The following is a 19,817-nucleotide window of genomic DNA, read 5'->3' as shown; positions in this document are numbered from 1 at the left end:
TTTCTTTCTTTGGCAATTCGAGACATGTCATTTCTTTCCTGGTATCATCAACAGCACGTCAGCAACACTGTCCTCTTAATATTCAGTTACGTGAAATTACTGACAATGATCCTCCGCTACTTTTACTGTAATTTTCGTGTCATAATTACTGTTGAAAGGGCAAAATAATTACTACAGACATTAATGGGAACAAGTTAATGCCTTCTACCATTCTTTCAATTTTAAGACATAGGACATTAAAAGTTATTGATGTAATTAAGTAAAAAAAAAAAAAAAACAACAACAACAAGTTGCTTTCTCGAGTGTATCAGCAACCCTCCCCCGTCCGCTCTTGCCTCTCATATCGACACCCTGTCCACATCCTACCACTCTCATGACGCTCAACAGAATACGTAAACACAATCCATTATCAGCATGTATACACACACACACACACACACACACACACACACACACACACAGAACCATCGTTGACTTACACCAATACAAGGCAGACGGGTTTTCTAATAGTTTAACACTTAACCAAATATGACAGGAAATTTACTACCCACATACACACACACACACACACACACACACACACACACACACACACATGGGCAATTTCTATTTTTATTTTTTGCAGCTTGGATAATAATGCAGCCGTTTAAAACTTTATTTAATTATCAATCAAGGAGAACAACTTTGAGAGCTGAAAATATTTATTAATGCATTTATTTTTTAATCGTGATGTTTTGCTTCCAGTCTTGTCCCTCCCACACTCTCTCTCTCTCTCTCTCTCTCTCTCTCTCTCTCTCTCTCTCTCTCTCTCTCTCTCTCTCTCTCTCTCTCTCTCCGCACCTGCAAAATTAACACCCTAATCCCTTGTCGCCAGCCCGGCACCCACCCCTCACCTGCACAGTTACGGGCATGCCAGGATGAAAGATGACCGGCTGGTCCCCGAGGAAAACGACCTTTGCCTCGTCCTCCACCAGCCGCGCCAACGCCCACCCCTTCTGCACCTGCCACCCGAAGGAGTCCCCAGCGGCGGCCCACACTCGCACCGTAGACCCTCGCAGGCCCTTGCTGCTGCCCAGCCTCTCCCTCACCTTGTCGAGGGGCAGCGCGAAGGGGTGGTAGCCTCGGAACTGTAGGATGAGTGTCAATATTTCATTAGATTTTGTGCTTGTAACTAAGGATTGGCAATTAATTATTTGTTTTTATTAGGAATGTATTTGTATTTTCATGACTTATATTAGAGAAAGAGAATGTTTTTTTTTTTTTCTAATCTAGAGAAAATATATGCCGTTTGAAAGTAAAGCTCAGTAAAGGATGGTTTGGTTTACAGTAAGAAACTTAATCCTATTTCTCGACTTCCATACTACAGTAATATGTTATAGATCAGAAGAATTGGTGAACTTCTACATACACTAAGTAGATGTTTGAAAATAAGGCTCAGCAACAATTCAGAGTAGAAAAATAATGATAAATCCTATTTCTTGACTTACATAACACAGTATACTAGACATGTTATCAATCAGAGGAATCACTCAGTCTCTAAATGAACAAAACACTATAAAAAGCCACCAGGACGACTCACTGGCTCAACGAACTCCTCAAAGACATCAGTGAAGTTGTCCGGCACGTCGAGGTGCGGGGAGTGGGGTTTGTAGCGGCCGGGCGGCGCGAATTGAAGCTTGATGGTCAGGTTGCCGAACACGTCCCTCCAGTTGGTCATGTTGGCCACCACCACACCCTCCACCATCTCAGAGGACGTCTTGATGGTTTGGGGCAACCGCACGAACACCTGTGAAGGGAAGGACAGGTGTGAGGATTGAGAAATGAGTGGAAAGAGAGAGAATTTAGAGAGAAGAGCAGTTTTTTAAAGAAAGAGAATTAGAAAACAAGAGGAGAAAGGAGTGAAACGAGAATGATTTAGTGGGACAAGTAGTTATTTTTAAGAGAAATTAAGAAAACAATAGGAGAAAAAAGAACCGAACGATGAGAAGAGTACCTGGTGGAATGTAAGAAAATTTTTGTTAATGTAGGGAAGGAGATGGACTGTCGTGAGGAGAGAGAAAGGAGTGAAATGTACGAGTAAATGGATTACTGACATGAGTAGGCCTTGAAGGAAAGAGAGGCAGCATCTATAAGAAAAAAATAGGTGTGTAATGGGTTGAAAAATATTCGTTATGTTTGTGAGGATAGATAAAAACATGGAAAGTGAATAGTGGGACGAGAAGTTTTTAATTATATATGTAGAAACTGAAAATGAAATGTATAGAGTAATTACTATGTTTGTATAGGAAACGAAAAGTAGACAGTTGTGAGGGGGATAGAGAAAGTAATGGAAAATGAATGGTTTAGTAGAACAGACTAAAAGATAAAAAGACAGACAATTAAAAAGAAGGGTGAAGCGATGAAGCCCCAGACGGTGTAGGGACAGAGAGACAGGAACATAAATACAGGAGGACAGGGTGATGGATATGAGTCAAGCAGGTGCAGGGAGGGAGGGAAGGCTAAGGGGTTACGAAAGGAACAGTTACCTAAGGGAGAGAGGTAGACGAAGATAAGAAAGGAATAGTAAAGTATTCGTAAGGAGAACGACGGCAGAATAAAAGGAATTAGTTGCGTAAGGAAGACTGCAGCTGCATGAGAAAGAGAGAGGAAGACAAGAATGTAGGGAGGATAAGGTATGGGTGGATCAGTCCGACTTTGAGAGGGTCGGAGACGTGGAATACACAAGTGGTGGTTACGTAAGGGAAGGATGGTAAGACGTAGGTGTGTTGAGGGAGTGGAGGGCGGCAGTTGGGATGCGCTGATGTTAGGGATCCATGGGAATCGAGGTGCCTGGTGGTGCTTCTGACTGTACACGATGGCGATGTGAAAGATTAAAAGGTGAGGAGGAATTACAAGGAAAGTCTTACAGTCCAAAGTCTCTCTCTCTCTCTCTCTCTCTCTCTCTCTCTCTCTCTCTCTCTCTCTCTCTCTCTCTGACTCACCTCAAACCTGGGCCTGAAGTAGTGTTCCACCTGTATCACCTTGTCCTGCCTCTGTGTCCTCGCCTGCACCCGCAGAGTCCAGGGTCCCACCATAGGGTACTCCGGCAGCTCGAAGTTCAAATTGATCACTCCTATGGACCAAAACCTTGTGTCAGCGATTAATTTCCTTCAAGTGCATAGGGGAGGGAGGAGCAGGACGGCACTGTTATGCAATGTTTTCTTTTTTTTTTCTTTTTCTTTTTCTTTTTCTTTTTTTCGTTCTTTCTTTCTTTCAGATCATAAGGGATGAGGTTCTGTGATGAAATGTTAGTGTTATGAATTAAAGTTTCTCATGATTCTTAACAGCATAGATGAATTAAAGAAAGTCCTAAAGAGTAATAAGAGGCACATGAACACTTTGAATACAGCTACTTAAGAAAAAAAAATTTTCAGCACTTATTTAGTATCTGTCGTGTCCTGAAACAAAACTTCATAGGACACTACTCATGAAAATCCCTCTATTTGAGTAAACAACTAAGCCTGGTAATCAAATACAACATAAAATACTAAGCGAAGATGGACTAGCAGTGAGGATATCGAAGTTAACAAAGAAGAACACTGGCTTTCTTCTTTGGACATCTAATGGTAGAGTACGTAAAAAATTACTTGGTAAACTAAAATATTTCTGAAATCTAGCAAATAATTTTAAATCTATACCTATATTTATCTATCTATGTACCTATATATATATATATATATATATATATATATATATATATATATATATATATATATATATATATATATATATATATATATATATATATATATATATATATATATATATATATATATATATATATATATATATATATATATATATATATATATATATTTATCTACTATCTACATATATTATCTATCTATTTATCAATCCATCTATTTATATCCATCCATCTATATCTATATCTATATCCATATCTATTTATATCTATATCTATCAAAAAGAAATATCGATTAGGGGAAGCAGGAGAGGGGGAGGAGGAGGAGGAGGGGTGGGAAACGGAAGCTGACGAGAAGGAGAACAAAGGGAATGAGGACAAGGACGAGAAAAGAATGACTGTGTAACAGAGAAGAAGGACGCACCGTGACTGGTCTGCATGGACGGCCATCTACGCATCGAGCGGCCGCGAGGGTCCTGAGGAGAGGAAGACACGGAGGGTACAGCGACATGGGACAAATAAGGTAATGCATCAGTAAATATAAAAGCTATGAAAAGTTATACAATGGCAAACACATCACCATTTAATAGCACATGGACTTAAGAGTGAAGATGGTAGGTGGAAATAGATACACCAGACGGCTTCCTACAGCTTTCTTTCTTTCTTTCATATATATATATATATATATATATATATATATATATATATATATATATATATATATATATATATATATATATATATATATATATATATATATATATATATATATATTTTTTTTTTTTTTTTTTTTTTTTTTTTTTTTTTCTTATGACTCTGAAGGCGGGTAGTTAATCTAGGGTTGTGTTTTCAAACGTTTTGGCGTCTTCCCTTCATCATTTCAACAAGCTCTACTGCAAGTTACTGGAATTCTCGAAGATGTTTTCATGATTCTAATGATAGTTTAAAAAGAATTCTGAGCAGGAACCGACCAGTCATCTCTGACTTTCAACAATGGCCGTGGTATGAAAACAAAGCGCTTAAATATACGGCAACAAATACGACGTTGACCCATTGTGTACTAATCGCTGATCAGTACTAAGACATTCCGAAGGGAAGTGAAGGGAAGTTCTGTATAATTCCCAAGCACTACAAAGCACAGACGCCTACTTTTACAAACAGCCACGTGAAGACCCAAAGATTTAGTTAATTTCGTACTCCTTGATTTAAGATACTCGCAGGTGCTGTCAACTTCCAATACTGATGAACACTTTATCGACCACCGAGGTGCAGAGGTAAAAGTAAATAAACAGTAAGTAAAACATCGTACGTCACACCTCGAGCCACCACAGACACCATCACCCTGCATGCACACAACAGTTGGCACTCCGTACGTTGGGCATGACACGTTACGATACTAGGGTGCTCCCCCCCGCCCCACCCCCTCTCTCTCTCTCTCTCTCTCTCTCTCTCTCTCTCTCTCTCTCTCTCTCTACGTCTTTTACTACGCACCATCACCACTTACATATTTGATTTAGAAGTCTACAATCAAACACTCGCGCGCGCGCGCGCACACACACACACACACACACACACACACACACACACACACACACACACACACACACACACACACACACCATGGAGACGGCGAGATTGTCATGCAAAGTCAGGAAGAACTCGATATTAAGGTAGTACATAGAGGCGTGTAGGAATGGAAGATTACAGTAATGAGCTGATCTGCATTCCTGGTTCGTGCATTCCCTTCCTGTCCCAGGAGTGCCAGACGAGGCCATCGGGTGCATGTGAAGGGGAACGTAACCCACCAGGCACTAGAGACATGGAATCCTGCACACGCGTGGAGTCATCAGCAGGATCAACAACACTACTCTGAACATGACTGTAATTCGTATTAAAGCATAATAATGAATAACCGGCGTACTTGACTTTCTGCTCTCACAAGATACAACTGTGTTCCCAGAAAACTTGAACCTGTTTCCCGCAGAGCATTCCATTGAGAAACTAGATATAGTAATGTCTATTTGCAGAGCACTCACCCTTGGCAATATAGTAAGTACTGATATCAGGGTTATCATATGTACGCAGGCAAAAAGCGCAAAAAAAAAGTCTACAGCGGCGGCGAAAGGGGCGGAGGCGGCAGAAGCGGCGGAGATGGCGGTAGCGGCAGCGAAGGCAGTGGAGGCGGCAGAGGCGGCGGCAGATATGGCGGCAACAGCGGCAGATATGGCGGCAACAGCGGCAGATATGGCGGCAGCGGTGGCGGGGATGGCGACGGCAGCGGCGGGGATGGCGACGGCAGCGGCGGCAACGGCGGCGGCAGCGACGATGGCAGAGGCGGTGGCAGCGGCGGCGGAGGCAGTGGTAACGGCGGCAATTTTCCTTATTTTTTTTCTTTTAACATTTGATTCTCTGACATATACTAAACAACTCTGTGGTCATACATTTTTCCTTCAGGCATTATACATTTTTTGGCATTTTTTTTTTTTTCAAAATACGTAAGAAAAGTATATATTTTTTTCCTTTCTTTACAGACATTATTTTTTATTACACATATTGCTGTTTCTCAACCACAGTTCTTTGCATTAAAGGTTTCTCTTTCCAGGAAAACAAACAGAATTAAAATTGGTTGATAACTTTGGGAGGTGATGCAGTTTGAATATGTAGTGAAGACAATTTTGAAATATGAGCTGTTAAAGTGTCAATACTCCCACTCAGCAGTTGTTATCGACCTCCTGCACTGTAACTATCATCTCTATCAATTCCCTTCATCTTCCTCTTCATTCTTCAGGTGAGTTTCTTTGTAGAAATGCTTTTCTTGTTCAGTTCCTCCTGGTGGTGCAATACATCAATAGTGTGGTGGAAAACAGAGAAACCAAGGGTTGACAGGAAGCGGATGTCCCCTTTCTAGAAACTGTACACTGACATAAGGTAATGTATATCTACAGTACACATGCAAAATACACTGTTGCATAATATTATACTGTACAGTACGGTACCCTTGTAAAGATAGCACTCTGAAAAATTACTTTTTTTTATATTTTTATAGCATTTATTATCTGGAATACAACATTACAAAACAAAATAAACATCTTCATTCCTGCGAACACTATACATATATGTCTAATATAATAACTTCATTTTACTAAAAGTACTTACTAGTTGTGGATGGTCTTTGGCACTGAGGCCCTAGTAACTGCTGCCCCCTCCCCCCCCACCGCTCTCTCTCTCTCTCTCTCTCTCTCTCTCTCTCTCTCTCTTAGCCAAACGTGCAGTGACACCTTTTTTAGACTTATCTAGAAGTGTTACAGATCTCTCCGACTTCTTAGGCATTGTAGATAAGAGAATAACTGGCGAGTACACAAGAAAACTTCGTGTCTCCCTAAATCACACTTCCTTCTCGAGACCACGACATAAACACAACTATTATCATACGTACACTGTTGCCAGATGTAAGAACATTCGTTTTATCTAACAAAAAATATAAATAACAACTTTGTGGGTATTTTTGCAATTAGCATATGAAAGCATAAACAGCTGACGCGATGGGAGATTTAATCGCTCGAGTACCTGAAAATTTCCCCAAACAAATCCTTGTTTTCTCTTTAAATTTGGGAAAAAATATCATAAAAGTTACACGATTTTTCTATGACGTCCAAAACATAGAAAACTCAAATGTTTACGCAAACTCAGAAATTCTGGTCTCCTTAATGTACAGAGTTCATTTATTTACTAGAAAGACAATCATTGTCTAAAAATATACACGTGGGAGAATAATTGTTCTAATGCTACAACTCTAGGGTTAAATCTAGTAGAACAGGAAAATGGTATTCACAAAAATAGCAACACCGAGCTAACGGGACGCACAACTGCTGGCATCGAGCAATGGTGGTGTCTGTCAATCCGCGGCGGCTCAGCAACATCAACCTGCCATGGTGCCGGGCAGCGCTGGGCGGAGGAGAGGCGTCATCAAGCAACAAGTGGCGATGAATCAGGGATGAAGCAAGCCCTATACCCACGCCCTGCCAAGCCCTTCCCACGCCTTGCAAAGCTCTCTTCACGTCCTGCCAAGCTCTCCCCACGCTCTGCCAAATCTTCCCCACACCCTGCCAAGGCTCCCTGACGTTTTGCCGATAGCCTCTGTTTTAAAAATCAGGCCCCAGTTCCTGTACTGGAGCTGCTATTACCGTGTGAGGTTCAAGAAGGAGCACAACGCCGGGAAGGTCTCAAGGGTTTATGGAGCATGAGAGGTGCACACGGCCCTAAACTCCTTTGTTAGAGTTCCCTGGGACGCGAGTCTGCTCAGCATGTAGATCTTGCATGGGAATGTGACGGCGGTTGGGACGTGCTGCTTCCAGTTCAGTTGGTCCCCAATGTGACCAACAGAGAGCGTCGGTGAGGGCGTCGTTGAGGAATACCAGGATGCACAGAGTTCGACTGATTTCTATTAAATGTTTACTCTGCCACATAATTACAAGGGATCGCGGTGTCTCGGAAATCCTGTAAGTCAGAAGTTAATGTTAAAGTCAATCTGCCACACTGGGGAGCTTCATATTTTGGATTACAACTGTCTCTTGTTGACACACTGGCGTTAAGGTTTCATATCAGAGCACTGTGGCCTTTATCCCCTACTTGAGTGGTCTTGCCTCTCCCGTCTCCCGTGTAGTGAGAAAGGTGATGCTCCTCTGATCAAGGAGCACCTCAATATGGAACGTTGTCATAGTGGCATCGGCTGAGAGCACTGCGAGGTTGTTAAGGGATGGAAGACCTCTGAGATCGTGCTGAGGTGGTAATGACAGTCGGTGAGGTCTTTCGCAACGTTGTGTGATTCACTTACGGTCGTCTGCTGGTCACTCAGCTAGCCATTACCCTACGGAAAGAGCTCAATGCTCATGGTGACCGATCTTTGGGTAGGACTGAGACCATTTACACACCACACACCGGGACAGCGAGGTCACAACTCCTCGGGTTACATCCCGTACCTACTACTTGCTGCTAGGTGAACAGGGGCTATACATTAAGAGGCTCGCCCATTTGCCTCGCCGCGCCCGGGATTCGAACCCGGGCCTTCTTGGTTGTGAGCCGTGTTAACCACTACACTACGCGATGTGTGCGTGTGTGTGTGTAAATGAGGAGCGCGATTCGACAGGTGGCTTTACATTAGCGATGCAATGACATTACTATAATATTCATAAGTATCTGGATTACATTTTAAACAATTATCGCATAGCTACAGAATGAGTGTTCTTATTATTGACTCAGTGAGAAGTGGTCAGTTTGTGAGGCACTAAATACCTGAAACATAATCAGACCATACTTTCCCTGATCTATCACGCGGGCTTAAGGGTGATGAACTATTACTGAACGATAACTCTCTATTAAGAATTCATGTTCTTTGTTTCTCTTTTTTTTCCCCCCCTACTTCAAACAAATGCTATTTTCTTGATACCGAGTTGCAGAAGACAGAACACTACTGCGAGTCCATCACGAAGAGAAATGGCAATGGAAGTCTGGCTAAGTCCCTTCCCTTTTTGGGCGACAAGGCGCACAAAAAAGAGCCACTTCAAGAAAGTCTCTTCTGGTTTCGTCCAGTCACATTTAGAGTCTATTCCCACTCTCTCTTGTTCGAAACTTGTACTCCTTCCAAGGCAGAGAGAGGCTGTGCAGTCGTGTGTGGCGCAACAACTTTACGTGGCCGGCATGTTGTTCTATGTTATGTGTTCCAAAGACAAAGAAAACAGGACATTCTTATGTGGACTGGATCGGACACGGATTCATAATTGGCCAAGAATGACGTAAAATGTTACCAGAAACAACCGGTAGAGAGCGGAGAGCGCTTGCTTTGTGCTTGTCAGTCAGGGATGCCACGCTCTCGTCAACGAGTCATTGCTAAACTCGAGAATACATAATAAGAATTAGAAAACCAAAGGGCTGGTGGTAGTGTTGGTGGTGGTGGTGGTGGTGGTGGTGGTAGTGGTGGTGGTGATGGTGTTATTGCTGCTGCAGCTGGTCCTGTTTTTTATTGTTAATGGTGCTATCAATGACAATAAATGTGTAATTTTATTTCTATCCGCGGCACTAGACAACGAAGTTTCTGAGGATCCAACACACAACATTATATACAAACACAGCGACCCGGCCCGTGATGAGGGTGGCCACTCAGGAGATCTGCCCCTCACTGTTGAAGCCACAAGATTTCAAAGGAGAGAGAGAGAGAGAGAGAGAGAGAGAGAGAGAGAGAGAGAGAGAGAGAGAGAGAGAGAGAGAGAGAGAGAGAGAGAGAGAGAGAGAGAGAGAGAATTTTGGCTTGTGGCCCCTCCCGTGAGATTGATCTTGAAGTTGAGATGATGTTGTTTTGAAATAGTAAGGCAACGTCCAGCTCCCTAACCGTGACACTGTGTTGTGCATGTGTTGCTCAGCTAAATGGAATTATTAGGTCATTAGGTTTTCTTGTGTCTGTGTTATTCCGTATTAAATGAAATCCACAATTAAGAAAGTAAGCGTGAAGTGATTTATAAAGAGAGAGTCTAGTTTGAAGTGATGAAATATCAGGCAAGTTAACAAAAAGATATGAGTGTGTTCATATTTAGATTTGAAAGTTGCATAAGAACATAAGAAATAAGAGAAGTTGCAAGAAGCCACTAGGCCTACACGTGGCAGTCCATGTATAAAATATACTTACCTATTTCCACCTATCATCCCCATCCACAAATCCATCTAATCTTCTCTTAAAGCTCCCTAGTGTCTTAGCACTAACAACTTGATTACTGAGTCCGTTCCATTCATCTACCACTCTATTTGAGAACCAATTTCTTCCTATCTCTTTCTTAAACCTAATTTTTTTCAAGCTTGAACCCGTTATTTCTTGTTCTGTCCTGGTTGCTTATCCTAAGAATTTTGCTTACGTCCCCCTTGTTATAACCCTTATACCACTTTAAGACTTCTGTCAGGTCCCATCTTAATCTACGTCTCTCTAAGGAATGTAAATTTAACAGCTTCAGTCTCGCCTCGTAAGGAATACTCCTCATCCCCTGTATCTTTTTAGTCATTCTCCTTTGTACTGATTATAATAGACCTATATCCTCACTCTAATGTGGGGACCAGAACTGCACAGCGTAGTCTAGATGGGGTCTGACCAGCGCCAAATATAACTTTAATATTACTTCGGGCCTTCTACTCTTAACACTCCTAAAAATCAATCCTAATTCCCTATTTGCCCTGTTTCTGGCCTCTATGCATTACTTTCTTAGACGGAGTTCAGAGCTAACTATAACTCCTAAATCTTTTTCGTACCCTGAACCTACCAGAGTTTCGTTGTGTATTATGCACCTACTGTGTGTTATGACTCAACAGTTTCTTTTGACTGTAAATATGTTTTGAAGGTTCCACCCATACTGCCGGATATTATGATGAGTGTGGCTAAGCTGATGTCAAATATATTTGTCTGAGACATCAGTAGTCAAGGAAGGTCTAGCTTTGTACAAAACACCTGTTGCTCTAGAGAGTTGGGAGCTCATTTCGAATATATGAGATTTCCATGAAATCTGTTGCTACGTACGAGCACCTTCTTAAGTACCCGATGGGGTTTGCTCCACATCCTCGACAGAAAAGCTTGGGAAATCGTTGCGAGTAGGAAGGCAAGTGCAGAAGTGAAATGCTTAATTGTCCCTTACTCACACCTAACGCGCGCACTCAACGCGACACTAAGTAACACAAATATGCGCATAGTGACCGCCTCAGGAACGAAGATAGGCGACATAATAAGGAAAAAGGCGTGTACGAAATTCCATGTGGTGGGTGCGACCGAAAATAGTACGGTGAGTCAGGCAGAGATTTGCGGATGTGCGGCACCGCAGGGAAAGTAGCGCATTAGTAAACCATATAGACGAACAAGGCTACTTGCCAAAGTGGGTGGAAGCGAAGGTGCTAAAAAAGTGGTATTGGCAAACAGCACAGAAAAACATTAGTCAATATACATAACAACTAACAAAAATAATATCAATAACAAAGTGGGTGGCATTGTGTGGGCTGGTGTGGCGGCACTGGTTGCCACGGCGCGGAGTGGTGTGCACCAATCACATAGCAGGACGCATGATCCAGGAAGGCGACGCACAGGCTAATCAGAAGACGGGAGACACGACCCGGGACCAATCAGCACTCCTCAGGACAGCAGACTACAACTCCAGCATCCGTATAATTAGGAGGGCTTGGCCTGCGAGCCATATTTCTCTGAAGGAGCCCTATGGGCGAATCTAGTCAGGAATAAAGTAGCCAGCCCGTGTTTCCTTCGCCACCTTCCGCAACTGGTGATAATCTCCTCACACTTCTATGAAAGTTTTATCATCAATTATTATCCTCCTTTCCCCCCCCCCCAAAAAAAAAAAAAAAAAACTTAGACCATTTTAATAAATTATTATCGATTACAATGTTAACTTGAACTGGATGAGCCATTAAAGAATATAATATCATGTAAAGTGTTTTGAAATGTTGAAATGTTACTACAGTATTTTTTTCTTTTTTTTCATGTAAGAGGGGCACTGGCCAAGGGAAACAAAAAGAAAGGCAACAAAAAAGGCCCACTGAGGTGCCTGTCTCTAATGAGAAGTCAAAAAGGATCATCCAAAGCGGAGGAAAAGTGTTTTGAAACATACCTCTTGAAAGAGATTAATTCATAGAAAGGGGGTAGTACAGAAAAGGGGTGAGAGAAAGTAGAAAGCCTTGTGCAACGAGGCCGCGGGAAGAGGGGAAAGCATCCAATTTGCAAGATCAGAAGAGCAGTTCGCATGAAATTAGCAGTAGAAGACTGCAGGAGATGTAACACTGCGGCGGCAATGAGAGGGAGTCAGAGGAGAGTAGTTGATAAGACGAAATTATTTTGAATCCACCCTATCTAGAAGAACTGTATGAGTGGAATCTTACCTTTCCCACCTGTACAGAGCTGTACAGGTGGGGGGATGAGAAAAACTGGCGGAGACGACTCAGAACGCCTAACTTCATAAAATCTGTTTTAGCTAGAAATGAGATATGAAGTTTTCAGTTTAGATTAGTTTAGTGTCACCGAAGAAAAGGGGATAGTTATCTGGTAGGTTGTGTCGAGTTGACAGATGAACAAAATTGAGTTTTTGAGGCACTGAATAATACTAACTTTCTTCTGTTCCAATCATATATTTTAGAGAGATCAAAAGTCGGGCGTGTTGTGGCCTCCCTGCATTTACCGTTTATTTCCAGAAGGGTTGGACGTCTATGAATAAACATGAAGAAGTGCAGAGTGGTATCATCTGCGTAGGATTGGATAAGACAAGAAATTTGCCTGAAATCATTAATGAATAACAGGAAGAGAGTGGGTGAGAGGACAGAATCCTGAGGAACACCACTGTTAATAGACTGAGAAGAACAGTGACCGTCTACCACAGTAGCAATAGAACAGTCAGAAAGGAAATTTAAGATGAAGTTACGGAGAGAAGGATATAAGCCATGGTAATTTCAATAAAATGTATCTAAAGATACACTGTATAAGTATTTCACATGTACGTGTGAATAAAGAAAAAGAAAATTTATGAATATCCATTAGTAATAACAGGTGACCAAAGTATTAAGTATCAATGAAAATACATCACCATGCTTTTTTATGAATTTTGTATTTCTGGATCTCTCTCTCTCTCTCTCTCTCTCTCTCTCTCTCTCTCCTCTCTCTCTCTCTCTCTCTCTCTCTCTCTCCTCTCTCTCTCTCTCTCTCTCTCTCTCTCTCTGTCTGTCTTTCTATCTTTCTATCTTTCAATCTATTTATCTATTTATCTATCTCCAATTTACGAAGCTCCAAAACACTCAACGTTAAGAGTTACATCGACACAAAATGTAGCAACATGCGCTATGTGTCAGCTGTTCGTAGTGTGCTTGCTGAGGTTGCTTGACGCAGCAATACAATCAAGGGATCGACTAACTTCACCTTGATGCCAACGTGTGTCGCCTTCAACACCACGTCGCAGTCTGCAGAGGCCCAATCTTCATTCCTTTCACTGCCACACAGCGTTATTCTATTCACCGTTCAAACTGCTTATCTTCCTCCCCCCTCCTCCTTTATTATCTACCTCTGGGGGGATGGGTGTGGGTGGGGAGGACCCTCCCACTATGCTGTCCTTTCTGTAATGCTAGTAATTCGAGTAGTGAAATCAAGCAGCTTAGCAAGAATCTATAGGTCCGTTGCTGCTTATATTCCTTCGTAATCCTTTGCAGTCTCCCACGGTCGTCATCGTCTTCATTCTCTTTTTCATCCTCAGTGCCGTCATCGTCATCTGTTTCTCCTTCTCATCCTTCTGTTCTTCCTAGTATCCTTCCTCCTACCAATGGTTCTCCTCTATTGAACTAAACACCTCTTTACTCTCGCATGAACAACTTTTTCGTCAAAATACCAGCCCATACGTACTACGTGTTCTTCGAGTTACAATATAATGCAACGAATATTCTACTTGTGTTTGCGAGGCCACGGGATAAGTTGATTCAAAGTTGGTGTACATCTGTCCCGTCTCCCTCTGTAGCGGTTCACGTTACTTCACTCCCAAGCCAACGTACGGTGAAAGGGTAACGCCACGGTGCTTTAATGCCACTTGACATGTAAGGCTCACTCGTGCATCAGTAAGTAAGAGCACTGGAACACGAGTTTTGCGGTCACCATGCCAACAAGTTATGTGGACCGATACCCGCTTGCTTATGTGCAGTGAAGTATATGGTGTTGCTGAATAAAAGATAGTCACCACTCGCCGGTTTGTAAGCAGTGCGTATGAATGAAAGACAAGTGTGGATCGTGAGAACAGGTGGGTTTGCTGATTCATGATGTTGTTGTTGTTGTTGTTGTTGTTGTTGTTGTTGTTGTTGTTGTTGTTGTTGTTGTTGTTGTTGCTGTTGTTGTTGCTGCTGCTGCTGCTGCTGCTGCTGCTGCTGTCGTTGTTGCTGTTGTCGTCGTTGATTAAAACAAGGATGCTTTAAAACTAATACATTTCCTTGGTATCATGTTGAGAGAGAGAGAGAGAGAGAGAGAGAGAGAGAGAGAGAGAGAGAGAGATAGGAGATCTCAGTGGCGTAATCAGCATCTTAGCACTGAGGGGGGCAGTGCAAGGGGCAGCCGTCATTCACAAGAGGCACCACGGCGACGGCACACACACTACTGCACTATTCATGATGGAACACTAGCTTCGTTGGAAACAAAACTCTGCGTACTCTGCTTGTAATACTATAATATATATATATATATATATATATATATATATATATATATATATATATATATATATATATATATATATATATATATATATATATATATATATATATATATATATATATATATATATATATATATATATATATATATATGTAAAGTTGAGAGAGAGAGAGAGAGAGGAGAGAGAGAGGAGAGAGAGAGAGAGAGAGAGAGAGAGAGAGAGAGAGAGAGAGAGAGAGAGAGGGGAGAGAAAATAATTCATTATACTTGCTCCCTTCCGTCCCTCTATTGAGGAGAAGCACAATGGAAGGAGGAAGGAAACATAAAAAAAATGGATACAGATGGAGAGATAAGAAGCAGAAGAAACAAGATGATAGACAGACAGACAGACAGGCAGACAGACAGACAGATAGGTATATAAAGACAAATACTTTCATACTTTGCATCACACTTCTCACATACTTTTCCACATACTCAATAAGTCAAGAAAAAGCTACATAAGCGTAAATCTACGAATAAAGTGTTGGTCTGAAACACCACGAGGATGAAAATGAAGTAGGGAGTGAACAGGTCACGTTAGGTAGAAGAGTATCAGATTCCTCCCCTCATGACGGTCTCCTCCCCGCTGCCTTGGGTCTCCTTCCGCCGGGTGATGAAGGGAAGGTAAGAGACGCAGAGGGAAGCAGGACACGTGGAAGAAAAGGGGAGTAATAAAAAGGAATAAAACAAAAAAAAATACTCTCTGCCTGTCTGCCTGCCTGTTGTTCGGTAGTTCAGTCGATCGGTCTCTCTCTCTCTCTCTCTCTCTCTCTCTCTCTCTCTCTCTCTCTCTCTCTCTCTCTCTCTCTCTCTCTCTCTCTCTCTCTCTCTCTCTCTCTCTCTCTCTCTCTCTCTTTCATGCAAGACACAGAATCAGACAAATACAAACTGACGAGAAGCAGACATACAGACAGACCAGCAGACATAAAGACATCGATCTGGAGACAAAAACCTTGCAACCATAACATGAAAAATTCAGAAGCTACTCAGCCTTCCCAACTGCCTATTGATTCTCTCTCTCTCTCTCTCTCTCTCTCTCTCTCTCTCTCTCTCTCTCTCTCTCTCTCTCTCTCTCTCTCTCTCTCTCTCTCTGACATGGTTCATTAAGTCTTTTCATTCTGTCAACTGATTGTTTACATGTTATGCAGCTGTTCTCAAGCAGCCGTTTTTTCATACCATCCGTTTTCTTTGTTTAAAAAATCTTCACACATTCTGATTAAAAAATACTGGGGAATTCTCTTCAAACTTTCTATTTCCTGTTATTTCACTGCAAACCTGTTTTCTGAGTGTGTTTCCTTTCACATTTTTCTCCAGCTGTGTGCTGCCAGTGTACTCTCTGTTCCTTATAGCTTCCTTCGCCTCCCCATTATGGTAGGCAATGCCAAGTCATCATCATGCAGCACACTCACAGCAAGACCCAGATGGAAACACACAATGAGAAATTAGCAAACTGAGAAATTAAAGGAAAAGGATTGAAAATAATACAGGGACAGTTACTACCATGAAAAATAAGTGGAGATACAGCTTGTAGAAATTATAGAATTATAGTTAAAGTCTACGGCACACTAGTCGCTTGAACGGCGAGCTGATGACAGTCAGGCGATGAAGGAACACACAGAATTCAAAACTAAACTAGGCTTAATACATATACAGAACCGTACCTCGCATTCATTATAATATAGGCGCCGCACACACACACAGACAAACACAGACAGACAGACAGACAGACACAAACACACACACACACACACACACACACACACACACACACACACACACACACACACACACACAGTTTGTGCCTCGAATAGGTGTGTAGTTAAGACTTTCATATTCCGCTATGGCATTTCTCAAGGACCCTTGCCCTCCTCTTCCTCTTCTTTTTGCTCCTCTTCTTCTCCTCCACCTCCTCCACCTCCTCCTCCTCCTCCATCTCCACCTCGTCCTCCTCCTCCTCCTCCTCCTCCTCCTCCTCTTCCTCCTCCTTCTTCTCCTCCTCCTCCTCCTCTTCTTCTTCTTCTTCTTCTTTTTCTTCTTCTTTTTCTACCTCCTCCTCTTCCTCCTCCGCCTCCTCCTCCTGCTCCTCCTCCTAATCCTCCTCGTCCTCCTCCTCCTCCTCCTCCTCTTCATCACCCTCCTCATTTTCCTTTTCAAAACTTTTCCTTTTTTCGAAACTGGTACACTTCTAAAGGTTCTCCTGCTCCTTCTGTCTCATATCTACGCTTATCCCACCCAACCAAATTAACTCAACTTTTGTTTTATATATATATATATATATATATATATATATATATATATATATATATATATATATATATATATATATATATATATATATATATATATATATATATATATATATATATATATATATTCATTCACAAAATACGTCTTTACTGTCCCTCACTACTACAACGCTAATGACTTCACTCGTACCACACACGCCTCACTACCACCACTCCTACTATACTCTAATCCATCTAATTCCTTGACCAGTCCCCGCTACTACCCCAACAACTGTCACTATACACCATCCCTATGCATATCCGGCAAGAACCGCCCGTGCCATCCCCGCCACCCTCGCAGCGGCACCCGTCCCCTGCGCCGCCTCATTGGTAACAGTAATGCCGTGCCAACAGGAAATCGAGGACATTATAAGGCATGAACACAAATAGGGTCCGAGACATATACACACATACATACACATTCTCTCTCTCTCTCTCTCTCTCTCTCTCTCTCTCTCTCTCTCTCTCTCTCTCTCTCTCTCTCTCTCTCTCTCTCTCTCTCTCTCTCTCTCTCTCTCTCTCTCTCTCTCTCTCTCTCTCTCTCTCTCTCTCTCTCTCTCTCTCTCTCTCCACTACCACAATATTCAGATCCCCCAAGATGCGCCCTCATGTTTGTTTTACCTGTGCATTACATCACAACACTCAGCCTGCCACGATAAGTCTGACAAGTAGCACAGATTCCATAATGTCGTCAGGAACAGCGACGGCCCAGATGCCCGCCACGTGACCTACCCTCGCCCCTCAGTCAAGGGAAGCTCCGGGGTACAGCATGAGACCCCCAAGAAGCAACGGAAGAAAATTAAACTCCTCTTAGTGCATCGCGGAGTCCCGCGGGACGGCATAATACTTACATAATCTAACCTAACGTAACGTAACGTAACCTAACCTAACCTAACCTAACCCTCCAAGACGCAAGAAAGTTTGTTGGCACTATATGTCAAGACATGTAAAAAAATAAGTAAGTAAAATAAAATACAAACTTGTTTAGCAGACTGCCATTGTTCAAAGAAAAAAAATAAGTAAATTAATACCTGTCTTAAGTTGTACTAAATAGATATTAAAGGTTACAATATCAAGATGAAATTTAAAAATAAGTCGAATAACAAAAAGTAGTAGTAGTAGTAGTAGTAGTAGTAGTAGCAGCAACAGTTGTAGAATAACACTGCATAACACAACAGTGACTCAGGGAGCACCTGACAGCCAAAGAGTTTATTCACAGCAACTGAACAGCAATCCTGGAGACTTGGTGAGCACAAAAACTGTGTGTTGAGGTAACATGTGTTGAGTCACCGTCTTTGTGAGCCTTCTACAATAATACTAATGCATATTATGAAACCAGCTGCCCTGCGTGCATACATCTTGCACGACGTGACGAAAAAGACAATAATAATTTAAACAACGCCAGTGAGTTTGACGAAAAATGGCAGGCAGCTTGCTTAGATTTGCTACATTACCGCGACTTAAAATGACGGGATGAAGGAAGAAACAAGTCATTAATATCATGTGAACACACACCGCTAACAATAAAACAATAAACGAATAGTAACAAACAAAGATAAGGAAGACAAATAAGTAGAAATAGCTACGTACAGACACAGAGTAGAAACAAGACAGATATACCGTGCGTGCAATGGTGTCAAGTGTAAGGCAATGGAAGCTGATCAATATGGTAATTCATTATATTTTCAAGATCTTAATTACGTGCCCCACTCAGTCCTCGGAATGCAGATTTTCTTTTCCTGCCTACATTGAGTAACGGAAAGGAAAGGCAAGACAAGGTTAGGCAAGGCAAAGCAAGGTATGGTAAGGTAAGGCAAGGCAAGGTAAGGCAAGGCAAGGCAAGGCAAGGTATGGTAAGGTAAGGCAAGGCAAGGTAAGGCAAGGCAAGGCAAGGCAAGGTATGGTAAGGTAAGGCAAGGCAAGGTAAGGCAAGGCAGGGCAAGGCAAGGCAAGGTATGGTAAGGTAAGGCAAGGCAAGGCAAGGCAAGGTATGGTAAGGCAAGGCAAGGCAAGGCAAGGCAAGGCAAGGCAAGGCAAGGCAAGGTATGGTAAGGTAAGGCAAGGCAAGGCAAGGTATGGTAAGGTAAGGCAAGGCAAGGCAAGGCAAGGCAAGGCAAGGCAAGGCAAGGTATGGTAAGGTAAGGCAAGGCAAGGCAAGGTATGGTAAGGTAAGGCAAGGCAAGGCAAGGCAAGGCAAGGCAAGGCAAGGCAAGGAAAGGTATGGTAAGGTAAGGCAAGGCAAGGCAAGGTATGGTAATGCAAGGCAAGGCAAGGCAAGGCAAGGCAAGGCAAGGCAAGGCAAGGCAAGGTATGGTAAGGTAAGGCAAGGCAAGGCAAGGTAAGGCAAGGCAAGGTAACGTAAGGTAAGAGATAAGGCAAGGCAAGGCAAGGCAAGGTTAAGATCAGACCAGTAAGGCAAGGTAAACAGAAAAGCTCACGCAGGTCAACAAAAGACTAAACGCATACTCACCAAGACATACACGTCCACGGGGTCATCGTAGGGTTTGAGGTCACGGGTCAGCAGGATGGCACGAAAGTACACTGCAAGGAGAGAAGGAAGGAAAGTACATTATTCATACAAGATTGGCATTGGATT

The 19,817-nt window shown here is 42.4% G+C and overlaps 1 protein-coding gene across 6 annotated transcripts in view; it reads right to left on the bottom strand.

The window, feature by feature from the left end:
• The window catches only part of LOC135102094 (CD109 antigen-like), a 113,262-nt gene that overhangs the window by 15,443 nt on the left and 78,002 nt on the right, over nt 1-19,817 (bottom strand). For all 6 annotated transcript variants that reach the window (XM_064006845.1, XM_064006887.1, XM_064006881.1 and 3 more), the window contains exons 5-9: nt 19,692-19,762; nt 4,107-4,158; nt 2,982-3,112; nt 1,580-1,786; nt 894-1,127 (exon numbers count right to left, since the gene is read on the bottom strand). In XM_064006845.1, coding sequence (XP_063862915.1) covers nt 894-1,127; nt 1,580-1,786; nt 2,982-3,112; nt 4,107-4,158; nt 19,692-19,762 — 695 coding nt within the window. The remainder of the gene's footprint in view (nt 1-893; nt 1,128-1,579; nt 1,787-2,981; nt 3,113-4,106; nt 4,159-19,691; nt 19,763-19,817) is intronic.

This window comes from Scylla paramamosain, chromosome 1 (genome assembly GCF_035594125.1).
Source record: "Scylla paramamosain isolate STU-SP2022 chromosome 1, ASM3559412v1, whole genome shotgun sequence".
Lineage (NCBI taxonomy): Eukaryota > Metazoa > Arthropoda > Malacostraca > Decapoda > Portunidae > Scylla > Scylla paramamosain.
Note: the sequence above shows the minus strand (reverse complement) of the source record. Positions and strands in the feature narration are given on the sequence as shown.